Source organism: Moschus berezovskii, chromosome 8 (assembly GCF_049115385.1).
Source record: "Moschus berezovskii isolate FMDL1 chromosome 8, NW_MosBer_1.0, whole genome shotgun sequence".
NCBI lineage: Eukaryota > Metazoa > Chordata > Mammalia > Artiodactyla > Moschidae > Moschus > Moschus berezovskii.
In genome coordinates this window covers 97,593,696-97,603,745 of record NC_142467.1, presented here as the reverse complement: position 1 = coordinate 97,603,745, position 10,050 = coordinate 97,593,696, and the positions used below count along the sequence as shown (strand labels likewise).

General features: G+C 56.4%; 1 protein-coding gene across 6 annotated transcripts in view; it reads right to left on the bottom strand.

Moving 5' to 3' along the window:
- Window positions 1-281: 281 nt before the first annotated feature.
- The window catches only part of DOCK6 (dedicator of cytokinesis 6), a 48,196-nt gene continuing 38,427 nt past the window's right edge, over window positions 282-10,050 (bottom strand). For 5 of the 6 annotated variants that reach the window (XM_055428658.2, XM_055428661.2, XM_055428662.2 and 2 more), the window contains 17 exons: window positions 9,779-9,863; window positions 9,536-9,632; window positions 9,268-9,402; window positions 8,810-8,962; window positions 8,157-8,315; window positions 7,941-8,041; window positions 6,925-7,117; window positions 6,710-6,853; window positions 5,239-5,370; window positions 5,125-5,139; window positions 3,491-3,616; window positions 3,303-3,392; window positions 2,517-2,753; window positions 2,061-2,204; window positions 1,859-1,965; window positions 1,015-1,176; window positions 282-526 (listed from right to left, as the gene is read on the bottom strand). In XM_055428658.2, coding sequence (XP_055284633.1) covers window positions 484-526; window positions 1,015-1,176; window positions 1,859-1,965; window positions 2,061-2,204; window positions 2,517-2,753; window positions 3,303-3,392; window positions 3,491-3,616; window positions 5,125-5,139; window positions 5,239-5,370; window positions 6,710-6,853; window positions 6,925-7,117; window positions 7,941-8,041; window positions 8,157-8,315; window positions 8,810-8,962; window positions 9,268-9,402; window positions 9,536-9,632; window positions 9,779-9,863 — 2,123 coding nt within the window. In that variant the 3' untranslated portion in view covers window positions 282-483. Of the gene's footprint in view, window positions 527-1,014; window positions 1,212-1,858; window positions 1,966-2,060; window positions 2,205-2,516; window positions 2,754-3,302; window positions 3,393-3,490; window positions 3,617-5,124; window positions 5,140-5,238; window positions 5,371-6,709; window positions 6,854-6,924; window positions 7,118-7,940; window positions 8,042-8,156; window positions 8,316-8,809; window positions 8,963-9,267; window positions 9,403-9,535; window positions 9,633-9,778; window positions 9,864-10,050 lie in introns of those variants that run through there. The other variant, XM_055428663.2, reaches the window with a different exon arrangement.

Here is a 10,050-nt window from a genome sequence, read left to right as displayed (position 1 = left end):
AGCCAGGCCCATAGATGGGACAGTGTCTTTCTGGGAGGCAATTATACAGGTCTGGGCTCTGGGCAAGGGTTTAACAAATGTCACTATTATTCCCCATGAACACACATGACATTGTTACTTGTGTGTTGCCTTCCCCACTAGAATGTCAGCTCTACAAGGGCAGGAATTTGCATGGGTCGTCACTGCTATCTGTTGCACCCAACTAGTTCTCAGTGTCCTTCAACAATTAGGTCGAGTATGCAACCTGGGACCCAGCACCCCCAGGGACCACACCACACAGGCTGTTTACAAAAACCATTTTAAATTAGAAAAGACAAGAAGCATCAGTGCACACAGACGAGAACAGAGGAACAGAGGGCCCAGCCCCGTGCACGATGTGGTCGCCTCACAGCCAAGTGGGCAGTGGAAGAGACTGTCAGGAAGGCACAGGTAGCTGAGGCCAGGGTCCTGGTTCCTCTAGGAGTGGCTTCAGGCCCTGTGGGCTCAGAGGTCAGTCTTCCGGAAACTTGCTCTGTTCAAAGAGTTCCTGGGGGAGGGAGGAATGAATCAACACGGCCAGATGGTCCCCAACTCCATAATGCTCTCCAGCCATCACCTCCTCTTCCTCCCACTACTTTCCTTCCCCTCTTCCCCCTCCCCCTCCTAAGATCCTTCTATGGTCATCCTGGTTCCTTTAACGTTGGTTCTGATCCAGCCGTGGAACTGGAGATTCCTTCATAGAATCCACCACTGGAGATATGAATCATACCCATTTGACAGATGAGGAAACTGAGGCTCAGAAAAATGAAGTCACACTCCTGAGAAATAACCTGGCCAGGATCAGAAATGGTGGCTTAGAGCTTGAATATTATGTACATGTGCAAGTATTCACACGCATGTGCAAAGACCCGAGCACCCGTGTTGATGGGCACATGTATGGCAGTCCCCACACTCTGCCGGGCTTTGCCTGCCCCATCTCGCTCTCTCTGGGGTGGGCGGGGTGGTGGTGGTGGGTGGGGGACTCGGGTTAGGCACCTGAGGCCGCCTGTGTTTGGTGCCAGCAGCTGGGGCAGACGCTGGGTGAGCAAAGGCTGCAGAGCCTCCCGCAGGCGGGAATAGTTGCGCTCCAGTTCCCGATGGTACTCCTTCTGGTCCGGCCCAATCAGGGCTTTGTTCTTCCGCAGTGCATCCTCACACCTGAGGATCAGATGGCTCAGCGGTAAAGAATCCGCCTGCCAATGCAGGGGACCTGGGTTTGATCCCTGGTCTGGGAAGATTCCACGTGCTTTGGAGCAACTAAGCCCAGGCGCCACAACTACTGAAGTCCACGCGCTGTAGAGCGGCACACCGCGATGACTGAGCCCACGTGCTGCCACTGATGAAGCCAGTGGGCCCTAAAGCCGATGCTCCGCAACGAGAAGCCATCGCAATGAGAAGCCCACACACCGCAACAGAGTAACCCCCACCTGCCACAACTAGAGAAAGCCTGCGTGCAGCAATGAAGACCCAGTGCAACCGAAAAAAGAAAAAAGATTAAAAAATGAGGTGAGGAGGCCATGAGCTGGGTCAGTCATGCAGAGGAGTGATAATCGGGGTCTGATAGGTGGATATATTGTTGTTCAGTTGCTCAGTCGTGTCTGACTCTCTGCAACCCCATGGATTGCAGCATGCCAAGCTTCCCTATCCTTCACTATCTCCTGGAGCTTGCTCAAACTCATGTCCACTGAGTCACTGATGGTGGACATGACTTAATGGAAGTCAGAGAGGCCATAAAGGGGGATCAGTTGATAGACTGGCTGTACTGGGTAGTCAGGTAGGCAGAGAGTCATAATGGGGGGTTGGTTAGAGGGGCCCTGTCTGGGGATGGGGTCAGGCCTACTTTTTGCAGAAGTCTTTGAAACAGAGCCGCAGCTTGTTGTGATGCCTAAAGAGCTTGGGGTCTTCTGGGATCTCAGCCAGAAACACCTGGGCTACCTCCAGAGGTCCCTGTGGGGTGACAGGGGTTCATGAGGCCGTCTGCACACCACCACCCCCTGCCCCCGGTGGGGCTTTGGGCAGCCTGCTTCCCCCGCCGGCCGTGCCTGGTTCACGGTGGGCCCCACAGAGCCCTGCAGCACCATCTGCAGCATCTTGGCATCAGGAGGGTCCTGCTCAGTGGCGAAGGCCAGCTCCCGAGTCTTCTTTTGCATGTCCTCGATGGCCACCTCCACTGGGGTCAGCACCGTCTGTGGGGTAGGGATGGGCATGCGCCACCGGCTGGGGCCTCACAGGGGTCCAAAAGGCAGTGTGAGGAACTGGGTCTGGGGGGTCCTGCCTGCCTGGGTCTGGCGGGTGAGGGTCAAGGTTCAGCTGATTTTGGTGTGCTGCTGCTAACTCTGGTCTGGTTCTAGTCCAGACTTGGGTCAGCGAGGTCTGGAGAGAGGGGTTTAAGTCTGCCGACTAGGGTCTGGAGGTTGGAATTTGGGAATTTAAGTCTGCCTCCCTTGGTCTGGGGTCTCTTCACCTCCCCACTCCCCAGGCCGCCCCTGACCACCCACCTCCTCCCGATGGCAAACACGGATTCGGGTCTTGATGTAGGGGAAGGCGTGGGCCGTGCTCAGCAGTGTCTTGCGCTTATGCTGCTCCGGCAGTTCACCGTGAGCACGCCCGTCCGGCGTGAAGGGTGTGCAAAACAGGAAGGTTCGCAGCCCATAGTTGCGGTCAAAGTAGGTCACCCGGTCCTTGAGCTCATAGGTGTCAAAGTGCGGCTCCACGTATGTGATCTGGATGTAGGCCTGGGGTGCAGGGTCCAGGGGTAAGGGTTTCAGCCCCAACACACACATCTGGGGTTTGCCGGCCTCCCGCAGGGGCCCCATCCCTGTAGAAAAGGGGTTGAGCCTCCCTGGGTCTGCCGGCTTTGGGTTCTCAGGGATTTCGGTTCTCAGGTCTCCCTATGTCTCATCTGGGGCTTTCCTGGTGGCTCTGTAAAGAATCTGCCTGCAATGCAGGAGACCAGGGCTCAATCCCTGGGTTGGGAAGATCCCCTGGAGAAAGAAATGGCTACCCACTCTAGTATTCTTGCCTGGAGAATCCCATGGACAGAGGAGCTTGGTGGGCTACAGTCCATGGAGTTGCAAAGAGTCAGACATGACTGGGCAACTAACGCTTTCACATCTCATCTGGATATATGGGAATCCCTGAGGAATAGGATTTTGAGGTCCCTGAGAGAGACAAGCTTTGGAGTTTCCTAGAGAAATAGGATTTGAGGGGCCACAGGATGTGGTACATGGAGTCTCTGAATATAGGATTTGGGGGATCCTGGGAGGATGGTCGGAAGCCCTCACCTTCTGTGGGTCCAGCTTGGTCTTATCCACAGGGTTAGAATCTTTGATGATCTCGACTACATCCTCCCCGAACCTCTCCGTGTAGAACTCCTGGGGACACAGGGCTGACTCAGGGCCACACAGCTGCAGCCCCTACCCAGCCCCAGGGCGGCCCAGTGCCCTGTCCAACCCCCACCGCCAGGACGTGCCTCCAGCCGGTGTGAGATCTCAGCCAGCTTCGTGATGGACGGCTCCTTGTACACGAACTCCTGCTCGTCCAGGTCACCAAAGCGGGCGCCGTAGAAGCCCACGCGGAAATATGTCCCAAACACGCGCTGGGGCTGTGGGAGAGCTACTATTCACTGGGAGGCCCCTACCCCAAAGACACGTGTCCTCCAGCCCCATGTGCAGAAGATGGGGGCATGGGTGGAGGACTGGGGGACCCCAAGAACATCACATCACAGGCAGAGATATGGACCTGGCCGACTGTCCACTGCCCACACCCTGACTCTTTTTCCCCAGCCTATCTGCTGCTCCCTCAATCTTTATTCTCATTGAACACAAACCCTGAGTTTCTGGTTCTCCCTCTCGCCCCATGCAGTTCTTCAGAGTATGAATCTCAATACTCAACGAGGAACAGGGCTCTATTGCTCACAAGTCGCTTCTCAATGTCTGTGGGGCTGGGTATATAGTTGTTGTTTAGCTGCTAAGTTATGTCTGACTCCCTGCAACCCCAGAGACTGCAGCCCGCCAGGCTCCTCTGTCCATGGGATTTCCCAAGCAAGAATACTAGAGTGGGTTGCCATTTCCTTCTCCAGGGGATTGTTCCGACCCAGAGATTGAACTCGCGTCTCCTGCCTTGGCAGGCAGATTCTTTACCACTGTGCCACCTGGGAGCCCCGGGTATACAGTAGGTGCTCAATAAATGCACACGTGGCTGAAGGAAGTCATGGTTGTCTCTTGCTCTGGGACAGAGGCTCTGGCTCCCTTGTTCCAGGGCATCCCCTCCCCTCCCTGATCTAAGTTTGGAAAGAGAGACACCCCCTCCTCCCACCCTAGGTAGATGACCCACCACCAGGAAGGACGGGGGTGGCTCATGTTCACTCACCAAAGCGGATCCAGGTAGGGTGGGGTGGGCACCAGGAGAGGGCGGTGGGAGCCAGGGGCAGAGAGATAAAGTCATTGCAGAGGTCAGAGGTCAGAGCCCCCAACCCCCAGGGTCCTGGTTATGCAGCCCAATGACAATCATTCTATGGGTAGGGAGATCCGGGGAGGGAGGAGACCCGCCTGCCCTGCCTGGCCCCCACCCAGCCCTCCCGCCTTAGCTCTGGGTTCCTGCCATCTTTGGCCAGAAAATTCTCCCCAAACTAGGAGATGCCTAAAAATAGACCCAAGTAGGGGAGAGGCAGAGAGGGGGAACATGAAATGGCAAATGAGCAGAGATCCTGGGGGAAGCTGAGGAGACAGGGAGACATGAGACACCCAGAGTGAGCAAGCAAGCAGACAGACGGGGGAGATGGATGGGAAGAGACCAGGAGACAGAGACAAAAAGAAAGAGAGGGCGGGAGCGCGAGGCCCCCTTTCAGGCAGTGACCAAGCTGGCCCGGTCCGAGGGAGGGGTGGCACTAGAGAGCTCCCAGCTGGGTGAGTCACAGGCTGCCCTGGAGATCTGGGGCAGGGAAGGGGACCGGGGCGGGGGGAAGTAGTGGGGGTGCGTCATTGGTCATCGCCCACTGAGCCCCTGAGGCCAGGCAGCCGTGCTCCGCCAGCGCCCCCTGGTGGTCCCTGACCACTGCTGACCCGTTGTCACGGGGGTCCCAGAGGCAGGCAGGTGGCCACTCACCTCCCAGCCGGAGCTCTGTGGTGGGAGAGAGAAGGGGCAAAGTCAGCTGGGGATGGCAGGGGTCAGCAGGGGCTGGGGCTGGGGGCAGGGGCTGGGAGGGCTTCCTGGGCCCACCTGGTGCATGATCTTGGTGAAGGCCTCCTGCAGTTTGCCGTGCACGGCAGCTAGCTTCTTGTAGTCGCGGTGGGCTTCCAGGATGGGAATGAGGGTCTTGTAGACCTCGTTCACGGCCTCGTAGAGCCCACCCTGGGGATGGGGGTGTGGAGATATGTCAGGGTTTCCAGCACCTACCCTGGTCTTCTCTCCTGCCTAGAACAGCCACGCTCCTACCCACTCCCCCAGGGTGCCATCGTCTATCACCTCCTCCAGGAAGCCCACCCTGACTGCATCTGCCCCAGATCGGGTACCAGCCGAAAGGAAACACTCAGCCCTTACAGACATCCTCTGTGGTCTCCACCATCCTACTGTGGACCAGGTGCTGTGTACATCTATGCTTTATCCATGTTCCTTCATTGGTAGGAGGAGTCATTTTCTTGTTCCCCATCCCTCAGATAGGAAATTGAACCTGAGACAGGAGGGGCTCCCCAGAACCAGGACCTGAATGTGAGCCCTTCTGGCATGATGCCTAAGGCCTCCACACACAACTGCCTGCTGGCACATGGTAATGGGCGCTCCTGAGTGCCAGCCAGGGCCAACATCAAGCTTGGCACACAACAGGTGTCCCGAGCTATTTGCTGACTGTCCGAGGTCTGTGTCCACCATCTGGCTTATTCCCAAGGCCTTTGTCTCTGAGACTCCAGCAAAGTAACAATAAGAAACACAACACCAAAAAAACCTCTAAGGGCTTCCTTGGTGGCTCAGTAGTAAAGAATCCACCTGCCAATGCAGGAGACATGGGTTTGATTCCTGATCCAGAAAGATCTCACATGACGCAGAGTAACTAGGCCAGGGCCAACACCTACAACTATTGAGCCTGTGCTTTGCAGCCTGGGAGCCACAACTATTGAAGCCCATGCACCACAACTAGAGAATAACTCGTGCAGCAATGAAGACCCAGAACAACCAAAAAATAAATACAAATAAATAAAATTTAAAAAAAAAAGGAAAAAAAGAAGGTTCAATGCAAAGAACTGAAACAGGATGGTAAACATAGATGGACACTGATTTTGGGTGCGGGGTATGAGGGGTGGTGGGGACACAACTTTCTTTTATGTGTTCTTGAAATTTTTCATAACAAAAGAATTTTAGGAATTTCCCCGGTGGTCCAGTGGTTATGACTCCACGCTCTCACTGCAGGGGACCAGGGTTCAATCCCTGGTCAGGGAACTAAGACCCCAAAGCCTCCAGGCATGACCAAAATAAAAATTTTTTAAAAATGGTCACTGAACATACTCAAGCTTTACCCATGTACCAAGAGTTTTAAGGGGACAAAGGCAGGAAAGCGGCTTCAGAGGGACCCAAATCCTTCTCCTCCACAAGTCTCCCACCCAGAAAGCATCCTCGCAGCAGCTCCATCTGGAATCTCTGGGAGCGGGTATGCGAGCAAGAGCAGAAGTACACCGCTGCCCCAGGCCCTGGGCCTCACCATGGTGAAGTAGACGGCTGCCTGCTCCAGCAGCCCCACCAGCCCCATCTCTGTGAAGTGCTTCCCGGAACAGAAGCCCTCCTCATCAGGTGACAGGATGTCGTCGGAGATGGCGGACTCCTCCAGTACGTTGGACGAGATGTTCTGGGGTGGGAGGGGGGCTCAGAGCCTGGTCTTTTACCCACACGTGCCACACCCCCACCCCCGCCACTCACCTGGAAGGAAACGCAGCCCACAGGCAGGTGGCGGCTGTCCTCCAACAGAGCGAGGTACTCGGCCACCAGGGCGGCCGCGTGCACCATGCACTGCGCGGCCTCCGCGTGGTTGCCCAGCTCCGCATGCTTCCCCGCCATGTTCTGCAGCCACGTCAGCCGCAGGTCTGGGGAGCCCTGGTAGCCCCGGGCAATCCTAGAGCCCAGGGGAGGGCGACGGGAGTGGGAGGGTGCCCCTCCCTGCTTGCCCCTCACCTGTCCATCCACCCCAGACGATCTCCTCACCTGAATCTTCACTCTCCTATGCCTCCCCTCACCTGTCTCACCTGTCCATCCCCTTACCTGGCTTCTCACTTACTGTCCTTCTCAGCAGTCCTCCTCCTTGTCTCCCACTGACCAGCCAATCTCCTCACCGGTACCCCATTCACCTGTCTCACCTCTATTCGCCTGTCTCCTAACTTATCCCACAACACACCTGTCCGTCCCTTCACAAGTGTCACTCCCTCACTTGTCCTTCTGCTCATCAGTTTACCTGGAACCCTGAACCATGCCACCTGTCTGCCTCAGGCCCTCCCTTCTGTATGCCCCCTCCCTTCCCTGTCTGCATTACCTGGGCCCCCACCTCCCACTCCCCAGTTTCTTACTAAATACTCCTCTCTCCTCCAAATCACTGTGCTCTCTTGATCTGTCACCCCTTTGGGGTGAGCGCCTCACCTGTCTCTCCCACCCGTCTCCCTCACCTCTCCTCGTTCTGCTTTGTTATCCCGATCTGTATGTTCCTCTGGTACCCTTTCTTTTTGCTCATTTACCTGCCCTTACCTTACTGTGCCCTCACCTGTCTTCTCACTGCTCCACTCTTCCCTCTCCCTTGGTCTTCATCTGTCTGCTATCCTGGTCCCTCATCACTTGTCCATCCTTACTTGTCTCTCTTATTACCTGTACGCGCACCTGCTCCCTCCCACCATCCTCTCCCCTCGCCTGTCTGTGAATGGCTGACTGTTCCGACCAGCCCTCCTCACCTGTACATGAGGTCAATAAGCATCTCTGGGTCTTCCTGATGCTCCTTCATCTTCACCGTGTCAGTCAGGATCATGTGCAGGTTGAACATCAGGTCCTGGACCTGGAGTGGGGGAAGGGCCGGGAGTGATGTGGCCAAAGTGGTGGGGTCGGGGGTCAAGCAGGATGGGGCAAAGACCCTGGGTGTGGAAGGTGCGGCCGGGGCCCTGGGGGCTCACCTGCTCAGCAAAGGTGCTGTCCCGCAGCCCCACGTCCTCCTCGGCATAGGTGAGGATGGTCTTGAGTGAACGGCGCAGGTGCTCTTCACTGAAGTTCTGTGTTGTTCCCACCAGGGACGACAGTGACATCGTCACTTGCATCTTCACGCGGGCAAAATTCTGGGTGGGCCGGGAGGAAAAGCACGCCTGCCTGTGGGCCTTGGATCCTCACGCCAAGCAGGGCCTTCTCAGCCTGCTGCCATTACCCCTCTCCCCTTCTGCCTTGCATCTATTTGATCCAGACCCCTGGTCAGGACTGCCCTGGTAGTCTAGTGGTTAAGAATCTGCCTGCCATGCAGGGGACACGGGTTCGATCCCTGGTCTGGGAGGATTCCACATGCCACAGGGTAACCAAGCCCATGTACCACAACTACTGAGCCCACGAGCTGCAACTCCTAAAGCGCACAGGCCAAGAGCCTGCACACTGCAGTAAGAGGAGCCACTGCGACGAGAAGCCTGTGCACAACTAGAGAAAGTCCGCGGGCAGGAATATGGCCCAACCCGGCAAAAATAAGTAACCAAATACAACTTATTAAAAAAAAATGAATAAAGAACCCTAATCAATGGCCCTCCCTGGATCCCTGTGCAGACCACGCCCCCCGTTCCCCACTTACGTTGCCAATTTCGAAGTTCTGGCGCATGAGAAGGTAGAGGGAGGCGCTGGCATGGGTGCGGATGGCGCTGATGCGGCTGCCACAGTGGCGCAGGAGCCTCAGGCAGAGGTCGGCACACAGCTCCGTGTCCTCCTCAAAGAGCAGCTCTGGGAACTGGCCCCCGCCCCCAAGGTGAAACAGACACCAGTGAGCCCCTCCCTGTTCTGACTCATATGGTTCCCTGTGGGGACTTAGGTAGGAGCACAGGGCTCTTCTGCCTTCTCTGGCCAAACCAGCAGGCTTTGGCATCTGAGCGAGTTTAAGCCCTTGCTGTGTGACTCCAGGTAACCAACTCTGCCACTCTGATCCTCAATTCCTCTGCAAACTGTGGCTAAGGAGTGTGTCTGGGGACAAGGCAGGTGCTCAGTGACTGGGCAGTGACTGTTACTCTAAGAGGCGTGGCTGTCAGAGATACTCACCTTGGATACCAGAGCCCGCTGTGTGGCCAGGCCGTGCTGCAGGAAGAGGGCACTCTGGGCGCTGCCCAGGCTGTATAACACAACCTTCAGTACCGCACCTAGGATGCTCTCCCGGGCCTCTGACAGTATCACCGTCTGGTGGGCCAGAAATCCAGCTCTTAGAGACTGGGGTGGTTATGAGTCAGGGAGGGAGAGGGATTCTGAAGTCAGAGATCACAAGGCCCCTTGGTGGGGTCAGAGGTCATGGAGATGCTGGATCAAGCCATACCTGCACAATGATCTCCAGTGTATCCAGGACCACCAGGCTTGCCTCGGTTGCCAGGTTCCCGTCTACCAAGGCCTCGTGTTCCATTTCATCCTTGGTCCTAGAGGGGATGGGAGGGGCTTGGGAGGGCCTCTCCTGGCCAGACTCCTCCCCCGACAGCTGGACACTGTCCCTTTATCTTCCCTGGGGGAGCAGTTCTCTGGAAATTGATCTAACCCCTGTGAACTAGGTCCCGTCTACACCCACTTGTCCACACGGTCCGAGGTTTGTCTCCAGTGTGTGACGCTCTTCCGCCAGCGCACGTTCTCCTGGTTCCCAAACGGGCTCCTCTCTGAGACACACAGGTGGGTGTTCACACATGTGCAAAAACATAAGGACACACATGACCACGAAAAGATACACATATGGGATCCCTGTGAGGACACTGGGTGATGTGGACGCCTGCGGAGTGGACGCGCTTAGACGTGAACAGGGAGCACAGAAACCCATGTGCCACGTGTACAGAGATAATGTGTGGA